Raw genomic sequence first — 16,917 nt, 5'->3', positions numbered from 1 at the left:
AAAGCTTTGGAGTACTTTAAATGAATTTATTGGGAGAAAGACGAATTCATCTTTCATTGAATCAGAAGGCTCATTCATCACACAACCTTTTCATATTGGCAATTATTTTAATGACTATTTCATTGGCAAAGTGGGCAAACTCAGACCTGAAATGCCAACAATAAACTGTGAACCATCATATTGATGCATAAAATACCAAATAATGAAAGAAAAACATTTTAATTCTGAATTCTGTAAAGTTAGTGTGGGAGAAGTGAAGGGTGGGCAGATGGGCATTTTTACAGAGGATGATGTTGGTTGAGAGAATGCCAAGAGAATGCAAAGCTGTCATCAAGGCAAAGGGTGGCCATTTGAAGAATCTCAAATATAAAATATATTTTGATTTGTTTAACACTTTTTTGGTTACAACATGATTCCATATGTGTTATTTCATAGTTTTGATGTCTTCACTATTATTCTACAATGTAGAAAATAGTAAAAATAAAGAAAAACCCTTGAATGAGTAGGTGTGTCCAAACCTTTGACCGGTAGTGTACATGACCACACCCCCTCCTATACCAAACATTACATTATAACACATCAGAGCATAGACTTCTTTAGCCAAGATTACGTTATAACCAGAATTTCCACCACGTTGGTTTGAGATGCCAGAGTTACAATAAAATCAATTTTCTGGCATTTACATGAATCAGTCCAAGGCCGCAGCTGTGGGATTTCAGATCAGACTGAGTTTCTAATAATAATAATAATCCATTTAGCAGACGCTTTTATCCAAAGTGACTTACAGTTATGTGTGCATATTTTTTTTTAAATGTATGAGTGGTCCCGGGGATCGAACCCACTACCCTGGCGTTACAAGCGCCGTGCTCTACCAGCTGAGCTACAGAGGACCACTACCAATACAAACATGCCATGTTCAAGAGGTAACCCCCTACTATAAAAGACCATGAGGTTGAATTGGAATAGATACAAGAACTGAACCATTATGCCTATGCATCAAACTATGCTGTCACGAACCGGCTCAAAGTTCGTAACAAAAGGGAGACACCGTTGGAGACAAGGAATACCAAAATATATATTTATTAACTAAAGTAAACTAAGTATAATGAACAATGGTGTGAGTAATCAGTAATCAGTAGTGTAAGTGAGTGTTATGCATGTATAAAAGTAATAATGCAAGGTGTTGAAAGGTGCTAAAGCAAACAACCAAAAATACCACAACAAAAATCAATAAGGTGAGAGTCTCCCTCATGAATGTGGAAGAGGTCCATTTATGCTGGGACACACCCGGCCCAGGTGTTTCCCATGTAGCTGACGACCCTCCCAACTCCGCCCACCGGCATCCTAATAAGGAAACAAGAATAAAGAGAGAGAATACGCAGACAGAGTGGGAGGGGCGTCACAGAGTGGGAGGGGTGTCACAGAGTGGGAGGGGCGTCACCAAGTGGGAGGGGCGTCACCGAGTGGGAGGGGCGTCACCGAGTGGGAGGGGCGTCACCGAGTGGGAGGGGCGTCACAGTGCTCAGTTGGTAACCACTTATTTGAAAATACCATTGAATTGGTACACAAGATTGTCTAGAACAGTGGTTCCCAACCTTTTTTGGTTGCCGTACCACCAACTGAATGTTTCTCTGCCCGGAGTACCCCTGAAGAACCCCCTGGTGCGTTTTCCCAGTAACCCTCTGGACTCATGAGTCTTTTCAGGTACCCCCTGTGGATAGGCCAGGTACCCCCTGTGGATAGGCCAAGTACCCCCTGTGGATAGGCCAAGTACCCCCTGGGGTCCTAGTGCCCCTGGTTGGGAACCCCTGGTCGAGAACTGTACCATTGGTTCGATGCCTCGAGCAAGTTGCAGCCCAGAGCGAGGACGTGGGTTAAAACAGAAGTCAATGATGGTTACTTGTTGCGGGCCTAGAGTTTAATGATAAAGCTGATCATTTATGCTTGGGATGACCTGAGCGGGACTTGGGGTGTTGATAAGTCAATGTCTCAGCGCAGCCTTGAAATGTGAGGACAGGGTCCAGGCACCAATATGGTTTGGATGGACCCCATCTTCTCTGTAGAACATCTTCTGTTTCCAAAAGGTATCACATTTATCCACAAAAGTAACTCCAACAAAGCTACAGTAGACTCGTGGCCAGTCATGTATTGCCAGCAACCTACTGAATCTTTCAATGCCATGACTCAGTGATGGCAATGGGCCATAAAATCCAGTTTATGCCGTTCCGAGCTAGCCACCCTAATGTCATTCGATCCCACATGGACACTGTTATATCTAGCCTAGCTGTAGAAGAACGGACATCTGCACAGTTTCACATTGTACATCACTCTGTCGTTTAATGACATGTGCCACACATTCTGACAACCCATTCATCCGTAAAGCAGCACACTGTCGTAAACCATAACAACGTACAGTACGACGTACAGCACGTCGTACCATACATAACAGACACGACAGCCCCCGTGTTCTGGTGTAAAACAGCAGGAAGCAGCCTAGTAATGTCCTGTACCTGAGACCCAGGATAGCACAAGGTTTTTTCCCCGGGAACCGAGATGTTTCTCACCATAGAGTGTGAATAATGTATGCACTCACTAACTGTAAGTCGCTCTGGATAAGAACGTCTGCAACATGACTAAAAATGTAAAATAGAGCTGCCAAATATAAGGCTGGTGAGATGGAGATGGCAGAGGAGGTCCGGCCGCAAAACCCATTGTGGCTGACTGAGTAGCCGTTGCGTCAGACACCCTCAGCGATGGCGCTGGAACCTCCGAAGCCAGGAGGGCGAAGCTGTTCGACAACTGGATTTGGGTTGGGCTTTGCAACGACAAAGAAGCCCCACTCGCCACAGGCCACTTTCCCCAAATTTGGCCTACGGCGGGTGACGTGCTTCCATGGTTGGGCAGCAGGAATGTTGACAGTATCAGCCGCTAAATCCATCAGAAGCGACAGTCCTGCTCCATTTTCCAGGAAGTGGGAGATATTGATTAGATTGTTGTAAAGATGGGGGAGAGGTCTGTCTGTGATAAAGAGATGCACTACTTTTTAACAAACAAGTCCTGCAGCCTCTGGTTCTGTGGTCAGGAGCTGCAAGAAGGACCTAGTTTAGCTGCAGCTGGCCCAGAACAAAGCAGCATGGTCTGGCCCTTCACTGTTAAGAGGGCTAGTATAATATCAACAAGATACATTCCAGTCTCACTTGGCTTAAAGTAGAAGCAAGATTGACTGCATCACTTCTTGTTTTTATGAGAAATATTACTGTAATGAAAATTCCAAATTGTCTGTATAATAAAATAACATAGTTCTGACAGACATACATACCTCATCAGACATGCCACCAGGGGTCTCTTCACAGTCCCCAAGTCCAAAACCAATTTAAGGCAAAGCACAGTATTGTATAGAGCCATGGTTACATGGAAAACCCTTCCATCTCAAATTACCCAAGCAAACAGCAAAATCAGCTTTAAAAAAAACAAACAATAAAACACCTCACAAGACCCCTAGGGATCTGAACTAGATAACAGTGTATGTCTATTTAAAGTACTGTTTTGTCTGAGTGTTTTTTCTGAGTGTTTCGTCTGCACAGGACCCTTTGTATTTCTATATTTATTAATGTATGTAGTTCTGTCCTTGAGCTGTTCTTGTCTTTTAATGTTTCATGTTTTGTGTGGACCCCAGGAAGAGTAGCTGCTGCTTTTGCAACAGTTAATGGGGATCCAAATAAAATCCTAAATACACATGGTATACACCATCCAACGAAATGCTTACTTGCAGGTTCCTTCTTGACATTGCAACAACGATAAGAAATAATAAAAGATTTAATATGAACATAAAGTAAATGGCTTAGTAGAATATCATAGACATTTTAGCGTACGTATAATACAGGAAGGCACAATTTATAGTTAAATATCTACACATGTTTTGGGGAAGTGGGGATTGCGGAAAAGTGTTTAGACTGTGCAGAATTGCGAGTGTCAGTCTAAGTGTGTTTGTGACCAAATGATCAGTTATGTTTTATCTTTTGTCCGAGAGAATGTCCAAGAGAGGCTATACTAGCTGTATTGGTATAGCAGGGTCATCATTTCATTAATAGTAATTTTAGGGAGAAAGGGAGGCAACCACTGAGGTGTTGTTGTTTTTATCGCACTGCTTTGCTTTATCTTGGCCAGGTCGCAGTTGTAAATTAGAACTTGTTCTCAACTGGCTTACCTGGTTAAATAAAGGTGAAATAAAAAAATAAAAATAATAATAATGACAACCGAGGCAACAAGTTGCCTTATCACGCCGCGAGACACAATGAGGGAATTCAATTAAGCTGAACTGCGGTGCACCGGGCTATGGCGTGAACGGGCAAAGGTGGTGAGGGAGGAGCGCCCATCTCAAATCGAACAGTGCGCCGCTGGGTCATGTTGTCAAAAAACGCAGCATGATGCATCGTTCAGAAATATACATATCTTTTCATTAAAATATAGTTTTATTTTCATAGTCAGATAAAGGCAGATAAAGCATGTCCAATCACTTGTGCATGTGAAAACACAGAATCCTACTCATTACTCCACGTGATTAACCTACATCACTTTTGTTTTGTGCCGACTTTGCCGTCGGCCAAAACGGAGACCCTGGCTGGCTGGCTCCATGGCCTGGAGGCAGACCGGTTCACCCGGGGAAGGGCCGGGGCATTAATCGAATCCCCTCTATGCTGTTGTGGACGGCAGTTCTGACGTTGACGTCAACACAGCAATGGCGGATGTAGTGGAGGAAGTTCTTGAAGGCAGCTGGTAAGATTAAATATAATAATCACTATTGTCTGAGATACTGACGACATCAGTCGAGTCAGTGTTTTCATAATATAAAAACTAGTTGTTAGCTACGTTACATTTGGAAAAGTACATTGCCGTTTTGGTGGCGATGATGGTTTTGGACTGTATCGATTAACTACTAGCCGGAGATCGAGTGATGTTCTTCTCTGATAGCCCAGCTAATGTTGGTTAGCCTAGGTAGACTTTCACAAAAAAGTAGCTAGGCTAGTCAGTTCGCTAACCATTGTTTGCAATGCTAGCTAGCTACAACAACAACAACAACAACTAGTGTTGTCATTCCTGAGCGACACTGCTGGTATTGTATAGGATTTTGTTGTGTAAATATTGCTAACGTTAGCTAGCTAGCTAGCTGCAGACTCGAGATGTTGTGGCTTCGCTTTTTTTTCTATTGTCAACATTAGCCACTCATCCCCTATCATCGAAGTTGTCCTGAAGATACCTGACGGCTGTGAAGTGAGGATCTGGCTGCCCCAGCATCTGTGCGTTATGCCGCGTTCAAAACAACTGGGAACTCGGAAATCTCCGACTTTAGTGCGTTTAAGACAACTGGGAACTCGGGGAAAAAACGAGCTCCGACTGGGAAAATATGTTTTGAACGTGAAGTCGGAAACTCGGGCATCTTTATATAACTATGACTATCCAACCTGAAGATCACCGACGTTATGATTTGACCTCGGTTATTTTCGAGGTCCTAGTTGTCTTGAAAGCACCTAGAGATGTCGGCGATGAATGAGTATGACCTGTCTGGTCTCTGAACGTCCACGAAGTTCCAATTCAAACTCCCATTAGACAGCTCTTCAAGCGTTATAATGTCAAAATACGTTTTATACACACCAAATATGGAGTTTTGCCGAGCAACTATCTTAATTTACTCCCATTACGGCTATACCAGCCGTACTTCCAAAAAGGGATAAATAAAAATGTACAAGCAACCGAAACAATGCCTTTGAGGTGCCAAATATGATTTTGTTTCCGGTTATATTATACATTTTTTGGGACGTACATACCAACCGTAACGGGACTAAATGAAGATGGTTGCTCAGCGAAACTCCATATTTGGTGAGTAATGAACGTATTTTGACATTATAATGCATGCAGAGCTGTCTAATTGAGTTTGAATCGGAGCTTCTTGAGCGTTGTGCAGCGTTCAAAACAACTGGGAACTCGGAACAAAACGAGCCCGACTGGGAAAAAATCTATTTGAACAGTCATCCAACTCAGAATTCCAACTTGGGAACTCGGGCCTCTTTCTAGGACTGGGAATTCCCGACCTGAATAATCACTGATGTCATGATTTGACCTCATATTTTTCCGAGTTCCCAATTGTTTTGAATGCGGCATTATAGACCAGACACTTCATCCTCGACATCTCTAGCGCACAGAAACTGGAGAAGGTTCTGGCTAGCTAGTGTTTTATGTCTGTGGAGCTGTTCCTGATACAGCTAAACATCACTCAAATCACCTTTTGATGCAAGGTGTATCTGAACTAGGGCTGGACAATATGGATAAAATATCATATCACCATATTTTTGACGGTGATTTATGTTTTTGAATAATGTTCTAAATATGCTTTCTGAGTATTCCATGACCCTAGGGTGGATCACACATAAATTATAGTGATTTCAATTAGTCTTTCTCCATTTATACTGTTCAATCTAACTCAAAACCAAAATAATTTTAAACATTTTCATCAATTTCTGCATTTCCTGCACTTGTATTATCATTTTCACACTGTGCCATGCAGCATGGGCAAAAAAATCAAGGCCTAGTTAATTGGTGAACTGTTGGAATCATTGAAATATAATGATTATTCTAATTCTATAGTTGGAATATAGTGGGAAGCAGTGGCGGCTCCTGAAAAAATTCTCAGGGGGGGCAATTTTTCTGATGATTTAGGTGACCTACACACATTTTAAAAAAGATATGTCCAGCAACAACATGAAGACAGGGGCAGCATATAAGTCAATACCAGAAGCATTTATTGACTGATCTCAAAAGTGTTGGCTTACAAAAGCAAAATAAGTTATCACAGTAAAAATAATCAAGGGTGTTCTTTCACATTCCTCAACACTGCATAAACAATATGCATTTCCATAAAACACCTCATCTAATTGTGCCACAAAGTTGACAAGTCCAAGAAAAATAGCAGGGTTGGTGGAGCCCTCAGTTTCATCTTTGCCTCGCAAAGCTAACTCAAACACTCCGCAAAACTTCACACACTGGATTAGCCGGCTGAGGATGTGGCGGTTCTTGCTAACCTCATCGTTGTGGCGGCGGACAGCTAGCCTATATCCCTCATCCAGTTGAGTGGCAATGTTCACTCTCCCCAAAGCAGACAATCTCAAACAGCTATCCATGTGGGTCTTTGACAGCTCATGTTTCTTAATCTTTTCTGAAAGATGGTGCATGTCCGTTACACCAGTCGCTGTCCAAGCGGTGCTGTCTGCCGTGCCGCCTTCAGGGTGATAGAGTAAGCAGGGGTAGCAGAAGACTGCATTAGCTACATCGCAGCCTGCTAGCCAGGTTTTTCGTTCGTACCAATTTTTGGAAAATCCTCGGGTGTAGGACTTTCCCCCTTTAGTAGAAACCTGTTGAATTATTAAATTTGGTCTGGGAGGTCCTAATTGTTTCGTTGCCAATTTATCTTGATTTGTTCGCCGACAAAAAGGAACTTCTTTCAAAGAGACAATCGAGTTGCACTGAACGCTAGCCATCTTGACAGTAGTACGTGAATTGATTGACGCTGCTACCCGCTATTTTCTTAGTTACGTTCATGGTTATGTTACGTATGACGAAAGCGCGTAAGTGCAAGCCCTCCCGGAACCCATAGAGATTGTATTGAAAGCTCTGATATTTGAAAAAAAAGATTTTACATGAGAGTCTATGAGAGACTTCTGGGGCGATTTTCAACCTGACTGAAATCGCCCCAAAAGGGGCGGGGCCATTTGAAGCACGACTTTAGCCTGATTGGACATTTAGTGGCAGATCAGACGTCTAGATTAGAACACTGATAACTACTGTTGCCGTGATATAATTGATTAGAAAAAAAATCCCTTCCTTTTCCCGTTTGGCAGTGCGTCGCCCATATCGCCCTAATGAACACACCGCCCCTGGTGGGAAGCACCTTGAGTACATTGTTGTTTGACATGACAACGAATGAATAAGCCAGTGAGAAATTCTTGATAGGGTAGGAACCAAAGTGTTGGTCACTGTTTCCAGGTGACCCTAATTAGATGTTACATTACATGGTTTCTTACTTCATGTAACTAGCTAGCTAACCAACATATTCATGCTTACAGATTCCTCTCTGATAAGATACCATTGCACAAAAATGCTTATCTAGGCCTACACCAGCACTGGTACCAGGCTGTATTAGCTAGCTAGCTACATTTGCTCTGACTCTTAGTACATTTAGCAAGCTAGGTTGCCAGCTAACTAGCGATTAGCATTAACACAATTTTTTTTTGCAACACCTTGCTAAGAAAATAAACTAGCAGACTGTAGTTTGGAGACCGTAAGATACACAAACTAAGTGTAATTATAGAGCGCTTGTGGAAAGCAGCAGGTCACCAACATTGTTGCATCCATCTGACCATGCGGAGTGAACGGCAAGAAAGTGCTGGTGACTCCGTGGTGGAGTAACTGCTCTCTCCTTGAGTGACGGGGGGCAGGGCTTGGTGGCGTTAGCGGCATGAAGCAGGAGAGGGAGAGAGATGACTCAAGGAGCAAACAGAGTAAACTATAAAAACTGACATGATACGCGGCGGAGTTGAACATTACATTTAACAAACCAAACATTAAAATACTGTTATAGAAGATAAAGTAAAAACTCAAACCAGTCCTTCAATCAATACCGGTGTATATAGTAAAATACAGTATACTGCTCAGCCCTAATCTGAACAATAGCCTTCCTCAGCTTGGTCAGGAATCAGGAGAGTGTAAAACTGTTCAGAAGACATTCTGCTAAATTTGTCATTATAGTAAAGTGAAGGACATTCCAACAGGCTCTGTATACAGTACCAGTCAAAAGTTTGGACACACCTACTCATTCAAAGGTTTATCTTTATTTTTACTATTTTTTACATTGTTGAATAATTGTGAAGACATCGAAACTATGAAATAACACATATGGAATCATGTAGTAAACAAAAAAGTGTTAAACAAATCAAAATATATTTTATATTCTTCAAATAGCCACCCTTTGCCTTGATGACAGCTTGGCACACTCTTGGCATTCTCTCAACCAGCTTAACCTGGAATGCTTTTCCAACAGTCTTGAAGGAGTTCCCACATATGCTGAGCACTTGTTGGCTGCTTTTCCGACTCATCCCAAACCATCTCAGTTGGGTTGAGGTCGGGGGATTGTGGAGGCCAGGTCATCTGATGCAGCACTCCATCACTCACCTTGGTCAAATAGCCCTTACACAGCCTGGAGGTGTGTTGGGTCATTGTCCTGTTGAAAACAAATGATAGTCCCTCTAAGCCCAAACCAGATGGGATGGCGTATCGCTGCAGAATGCTGTGGTAGCCATGCTGGTTGCCATACCAGGCAGTGATAGTCCGGGTAGCCACGATTAGCTGTTCAGGAGTCTTATGGCTTGGGGGTAGAAGCTGTTAAGAAGCCTTTTGGACCTAGACTTGGCGCTCCGGTACCGCTTGCCATGCAGTAGCAGAGAGAACAGTCTATTACTAGGATGGCTGGAGTCGTTGACAGTTTTTAGGGCCTTCCCCTGACACCGCCTGGTATAGAGATCCTGGATGTGCAGTGATGTACTGGGCTGTACGCACTACCCTCTGTAGCGCCTTGCGGGCGGAGGCCGAGCAGTTGCCATACCAGGCGGTGATGCAACCGGTCAGGATGCTCTCGATGGTGCAGCTGTAGAACTTTTTGAGGATCTGAGGACCCATGCCAAATCTTTTCAGTCTCCTGAGGGGGAATAGGTTTTGTCGTGCCCTCTTCACGACTGTCTTTGTGTTTGGACCATGATAGTTTGTTGGTGATGTGAACCAAATAACTTGAAGCTCTCAACATATGGCATCATGTAGTAACCAAAAAAGTATTAAACAAATCAAAATATATTTTATATTTGAGATTCTTCAAATAGCCACTCTTTGCCTTGATGACAGCTTTCCACACTTTGGCAATTCTCTCAACCAGCTTCATGAGATAGTCACCTGGAATGAATTTCAATTAATAGGTGTGCCTTGTTAAAAGTTAATTTGTGGAATTTCTTTCCTTCTTAATGCATTTGAGCCAATCAGTTGTGTTGTGACAAGGTAGAGGCGGTACACAGAAGATAGCCCTAATTGGTAAAATACCAAGTCCATATTATGGCAAGAACAGCTCAAATAAGCAAAGAGAAACGACAGTCCATCATTACTTTAAGACATGAAGGTCAGTCAATACGGAACATTTCAAGAACTTTGAAAGTTTCTTCAAGTGCAGTCGCAAAAACCATCAAGCGCTATTATGAAACTGGCTCTCATGAGGACCGCCACAGGAATGGAAAACCCAGAGTTACCTCTGCTGCAGATGTTTTACTTTTTCTATAATTTTTCTATTTTGTATCTGCATTGTTGGGAAGGGCCCTTAAGTAAGCATTTCACTGTTGGTCTACACCTGTTGTTTACCATCCAATGTTCTGTAATAATATAGATAAGGCCCATAAAAATAGAACTCTTCCTCCATGATCCTAAACGCCCCCTGACCTTCACTGGTGTACAGTCAGTGTGTATTTAGCATTTGTGAAATGATTTTGATGAAATTTAAAGGGCTTTATGTTTCTTGAACCGTATCACAATTAAGAATCGATTCACGTTTAGATAGAGTATCTGTCTGTTTTGGCTGCCAGAGCCAGTCTACCTCTGAATATAACATATAAGGTCCTTGGACCTGAGGAAGCAACGGGAGGCTCCTTAAGAGTACATCTTGGGCTACCTTTCACATAGAATGAGCACTGGTTAATCCATTCATTTCAGTATCCTTCCTTCCGGTCATTTGTTATGTGGTTACAAAGACACTGTTCATGGGCAGGGAGAACAGAGACACAGTCTAACAGGCAGGGAATCACTAGGACTGGTTATAACAGGCAGGGAATCACTAGGACTGGTTATAACAGGCAGGGAATCACTAGGACTGGTTATAACAGGCAGGGAATCACTAGGACTGGTTATAACAGGCAGGGAATCACTAGGACTGGTTATAACAGGCAGGGAATCACTAGGACTGGTTATAACAGGCAGGGAATCACTAGGACTGGTTATAACAGACAGGGAATCACTACGACTGGTTATAACAGGCAGGGAATCACTAGGACTGGTTATAACAGGCAGGGAATCACTAGGACTGGTTATAACAGGCAGGGAATCACTAGGACTGGTTATAACAGGCAGGGAATCACTAGGACTGGTTATAACAGGCAGGGAATCACTAGGACTGGTTATAACAGGCAGGGAATCACTAGGACTGGTTATAACAGGCAGGGAATCACTAGGACTGGTTATAACAGGCAGGGAATCACTAGGACTGGTTATAACAGGTAGGGAATCACTAGGACTGGTTATAACAGGCAGGGAATCACTAGGACTGGTTATAACAGGAGGGAATCACTAGGACTGGTTATAACAGGAAGGAATCACTAGGACTGGTTATAACAGGAGGGAATCACTAGGACTGGTTATAACTGGAGGGAATCACTAGGACTGGTTATAACAGGAAGGAATCACTAGGACTGGTTATAACAGGAGGGAATCACTAGGACTGGTTATAACAGGCAGGGAATACCTAGGACTGGTTATAACAGGCAGGGAATCACTAGGACTGGTTATAACAGGAGGGAATCACTAGGACTGGTTATAACTGGAGGGAATCACTAGGACTGGTTATAAGAGGAGGGAATCACTAGGACTGGTTATAACAGGCAGGGAATCACTAGGACTGGTTATAACAGGCAGGGAATCACTAGGACTGGTTATAACAGGAGGGAATCACTAGGACTGGTTATAACAGGAGGGAATCACTAGGACTGGTTATAACAGGAGGGAATCACTAGGACTGGTTATAACAGGCAGGGAATCACTAGGACTGGTTATGTCTATTCTTTAACAGGGAGTGTCTAGGGTTAGATCTACTGTACAGTATCTAGGGTTAGATCTACTGTACAGTATCTAGGGTTAGGGTTAGATCTACTGTACAGTATCTAGGGTTAGGGTTAGATCTACTGTACAGTATCTAGGGTTAGATCTATTGTACAGTATCTAGGGTTAGGGTGAGATCTACTGTACAGTATCTAGGGTTAGGGTGAGATCTACTGTACATTATCTAGGGTTAGATCTACTGTACAGTATCTAGGGTTAGATCTACTGTACAGTATCTAGGGTTAGGGTTAGATCTACTGTACATTATCTAGGGTTAGGGTGAGATCTACTGTACAGTATCTAGGGTTAGGGTGAGATCTACTGTATGGTATCTAGGGTTAGGGTTAGATCTACTGTACGGTATCTAGGGTTAGATCTACTGTACAGTATCTAGGGTTAGGGTTAGATCTACTGTACAGTATCTAGGGTTAGGGTGAGATCTACTGTACAGTATCTAGGGTTAGATCTACTGTACAGTATCTAGGGTTAGATCTACTGTACAGTATCTAGGGTTAGGGTTAGATCTACTGTACAGTATCTAGGGTTAGGGTGAGATCTACTGTACAGTATCTAGGATTAGGGTTAGATCTACTGTACAGTATCTAGGGTTAGATCTACTGTACAGTATCTAGGGTTAGATCTACTGTACAGTATCTAGGGTTAGATCTACTGTACAGTATCTAGGGTTAGATCTACTGTACAGTATCTAGGGTTAGGGTTAGATCTACTGTACAGTATCTATTGTTAGGGTTAGATCTACTGTACGGTATCTAGGGTTAGGGTTAGATCTACTGTACAGTATCTAGGGTTAGATCTACTGTACAGTATCTAGGGTTAGATCTACTGTACAGTATCTAGGGTGAGATCTACTGGACAGTATCTAGGGTTAGGGTTAGATCTACTGGACAGTATCTAGGGTTAGGGTTAGATCTACTGGACAGTATCTAGGGTTAGGGTTAGATCTACTGGACAGTATCTAGGGTTAGATCTACTGTACAGTATCTAGGGTTAGATCTACATTTTACATTTACATTTACATTTTAGTCATTTAGCAGACGCTCTTAACCAGAGCGACTTACAGGAGCAATTAGGGTTAAGTGCCTTGCTCAAGGGCACATTAACGTCATTTAGCAGACGCTCTTAGCCAGAGCGACTCACAAATTGGTGCGTTCACCCTATAGCCAGTGGGATAACCACTTTACAATTTGGGGGGGGGGGGGGGGTTAGAAGGAATACTTTATCCTATCCCAGGTATTCCTTAAAGAGGTGGGGTTTCAAATGTCTCCGGAAGGTGGTGAGTGACTCCGCTGTCCTGGCGTCGTGAGGGAGCTTGTTCCACCATTGGGGTGCCAGAGCAGCGAACAGTTTTGACTGGGCTGAGCGGGAGCTATGCTTCCGCAGAGGAAGGGGAGCCAGCAGGCCAGAGGTGGATGAACGCAATGTCCTCGTTTGGGTGTAGGGACTGATCAGAGCCTGAAGGTACAGAGGTGCCGTTCCCCTCACTGCTCCATAGGCAAGCACCATGGTCTTGTAGCGGATGCGAGCTTCAACTGGAAGCCAGTGGAGTGTGCGGAGGAGGGGGGTGACGTGAGAGAACTTGGGAAGGTTGAACACCAGACGGGCTGCGGCATTCTGGATGAGTTGTAGGGGTTTAATGGCACAGGCAGGGAGCCCAGCCAACAGCGAGTTGCAGTAGTCCAGACGGGAGATGACAAGTGCCTGGACCAGGACCTGCGCCGCTTCCTGTGTAAGGCAGGGTCGCACTCTCCGAATGTTGTAGAGCATGAACCTGCAGGAGCGGGTCACCGCCTTGATGTTGGCGGAGAACGACAGGGTGTTGTCCAGGGTCACGCCTAGGCTCTTCGCACTCTGGGAGGAGGACACAGCGGAGTTGTCAACCGTGATGGCGAGATCATGGAACGGGCAGTCCTTCCCCGGGAGGAAGAGCAGCTCCGTCTTGCCAGGGTTCAGCTTGAGGTGGTGATCCGTCATCCATACTGATATGTCTGCCAGACATGCAGAGATGCGATTCGCCACCTGGTTATCAGAAGGGGGAAAGGAGAAGATTAGTTGTGTATCGTCAGCGTAGCAATGATAGGAGAGACCATGTGAGGATATGACAGAGCCAAGTGACTTGGTGTATAGGGAGAAAAGGAGAGGGCCCAGAACCGATCCCTGGGGGACACCAGTGGTGAGAGCACGTGGTGCGGAGACAGCTTCCCGCCACGCCACTTGGTAGGAGCGACCGGTCAGGTAGGACGCAATCCAGGAGTGAGCCGCGCCGGAGATGCCCATCTCGGAGAGGGTGGAGAGGAGGATCTGATGGTTCACAGTATCAAAGGCAGCAGACAGGTCTAGAAGGACAAGAGCAGAGGAGAGAGAGTTAGCTTTAGCAGTGCGGAGAGTCTCCGTGACACAGAGAAGAGCAGTCTCAGTTGAATGACCAGTCCTGAAACCTGATTGGTTTGGATCAAGAAGGTCATTCTGAGAGAGATAGCAAGAGAGTTGGCTAAAGACGGCACGCTCAATAGTTTTGGAAAGAAAAGAAAGAAGGGATACTGGTCTGTAGTTGTTGACATCAGTGGGGTCGAGTGTTGGTTTTTTGAGAAGGGGAGCAACTCTCGCTCTCTTGAAGACGGAAGGGACATGGCCAGCGGTCAAGGATGAGTTGATCAGCGAGGTGAGGTAGGGGAGAAGGTCACCGGAGATGGTCTGGAGAAGGGAGGAGGGGATGGGGTCAAGCGGGCAGGTTGTTGGGCGGCCTGCAGTCACAAGTCGCAGGATTTTATCTGGAGAGAGAGGGGAGAAAGAAGTCAAAGCATAGGGTAGGGCAGTGTGAGCAGGACCAGCAGTGTTATTAGACTTAACAAACGAGGATCGGATGTCGTCAACCTTCTTTTCAAAGTGGTTGACGAAGTCATCCACAGAGAGAGAGGAGGGGAGGGGGGGGGGAGGAGGATTCAGGAGGGAGGAAAATGTGGCAAAGAGCTTCCTAGGGTTAGAGGCAGATGCTTGGAATTTAGAGTGGTAGAAAGTGGCCTTAGCAGCAGAAACAGATGAAGAAAATGTAGAGAGGAGGGAGTGAAAAGATGCCAGGTCGGTAGGGAGTTTAGTTTTCTTCCATTTCCGCTCCGCTGCCCGGAGCTCTGTTCTGTGAGCTCGCAGTGAGTCATCAAGCCACGGAGCTGGAGGGGAGGACCGAGCCGGCCGGGAGGATAGGGGACACAGAGAGTCAAAGGATGCAGAAAGGGAGGAGAGGAGGGTTGAGGAGGCAGAATCAGGAGATTGGAGGGAGAAGGATTGAGCAGAGGGAAGAGATGATAGGATGGAAGAGGAGAGAGTAGTGGGAGAGAGAGAGCGAAGGTTGCGGCGGCGCATTACCATCTGTGTAGGGGCAGAGTGAGTAGTGTGGGAGGAGAGCGAGAGAGAAAAGGAAACAAAGTAGTGGTCGGAGACTTGGAGGGGAGTTGCAGTGAGATTAGTAGAGGAGCAGCATCTAGTGAAGATGAGGTCAAGCGTATTGCCTGCCTTGTGAGTAGGGGGGGACGGTGAGAGGGTGAGGTCAAAAGAGGAGAGGAGTGGAAAGAAGGAGGCAGAGAGAAATGAGTCAAACGTGGACATAGGGAGGTTGAAATCCCCCAAAACTGTGAGGGGTGAGCCATCCTCAGGAAAGGAACTTATCAAGGCGTCAAGCTCGTTGATGAACTCTCCAAGGGAACCTGGAGGGCGATAGATGACAAGGATATTAAGCTTAAATGGGCTAGTGACTGTGACAGCATGGAATTCAAATGAGGAGATAGACAGATGGGTTAGGGGAAAAATTGAGAATGTCCACTTGGGAGAGATGAGGATACCTGTACCACCACCCCTCTGACCAGATGCTCTCGGGGTATGCGAGAACACATGGTCAGACGAGGAGAGAGCAGTAGGAGTAGCCGTGTTTTCAGTGGTGATCCATGTTTCCGTCAGCGCCAGGAAGTCGAGGGACTGGAGGTTGGCATAGGCTGGGATGAAGTCAGCTTTGTTGGCAGCAGAACGGCAGTTCCAGAGGCTGCCTGCGACCTGGAACTCCAGGTGAGGGGTGCGTGCAGGGACCACCAGGTTAGAGAGGCAGCAGCCGCGCGGTGTGGTGCGTTGTTTGTGTAGCCTGTGCAGAGAGGAGAGAACAGGGATAGGCAGAGGCATAGTTGACAGGCTGTAGCAAATGGCTACAAAAATGCAGAGGAGATCGGAATGAAATGAGCTAAGCATCTGGGAGAGGAGAGAGGGGGGCCTCCCTCACCAAAAACTTCTACCTCAGAAACTAAAATTGTTTCACTGAACCACCCGAACAAAAACTCTCCCAACTTCCACCTTTAGAAATCAGAATTGTTGTGAACCACAGTTGTTCAATGTTTAAAGGAATAGACTCAACCCACTTTATTCAGCTAGCCAACTATGACACCATAGCTGACTAGCATGCTAGCATCCAATAACACACAGTTTAACACACAGTTAAGCACCAATACTCACAACAAACCACCAATAGTGTGTTAACTAGCTAACTAGCATGCTAGCATCCAGTAACACACAGTTTAGCACAAACACTTGGTCACAGCAAACCACCAATAGTGTGATAACACACTAAACAGATCATTCGTGTCTGTGTCAAGTTCCTTTCATGACGCAGCAATGATTCAACGTTGGCTAGCTAGGACAAGTATATTGTAATTAGCTACTACCGTACCGTTCGCTGGTCTTGTTGGGTAGCTAGCAATGGCCACTGTGTTGGCTTTGTTTGAAGAACGGCTAGCTAGCTAGCTTCGTGCTACACCCGGCACACAGTGGCTACTGTGTTGACTCTGACTCTGTTCGAAAAAACGGCTAATTAGCTCGCTTCGTGCTACAGCCGGCACGGCGGAAGACACTGCCAAGACACAGTAGCTACCCACGATACCTAGCTATGACGCCGTAGCTAACTAG

The 16,917-nt window shown here is 44.9% G+C and overlaps 1 protein-coding gene across 3 annotated transcripts in view; it reads left to right on the top strand.

Annotated features, from left to right (window-relative positions):
- The first annotated feature begins 4,714 nt into the window (after positions 1–4,714).
- Positions 4,715–16,917, top strand: part of LOC311136975 (TBC1 domain family member 23) — a 117,602-nt gene continuing 105,399 nt past the window's right edge. For all 3 annotated transcript variants that reach the window (XR_014613910.1, XM_084171312.1, XM_084171311.1), the window contains exon 1: positions 4,715–4,776. Coding sequence is in view for 2 of the 3 variants with exons in the window: in XM_084171312.1 (XP_084027438.1) it covers positions 4,739–4,776 (38 nt within the window). In the remaining variant the exon portion in view is untranslated. The remainder of the gene's footprint in view (positions 4,777–16,917) is intronic.

This window comes from Coregonus lavaretus (assembly GCF_964263955.1).
Source record: "Coregonus lavaretus genome assembly, chromosome: 11".
NCBI lineage: Eukaryota > Metazoa > Chordata > Actinopteri > Salmoniformes > Salmonidae > Coregonus > Coregonus lavaretus.
Note: the sequence above shows the minus strand (reverse complement) of the source record. Positions and strands in the feature narration are given on the sequence as shown.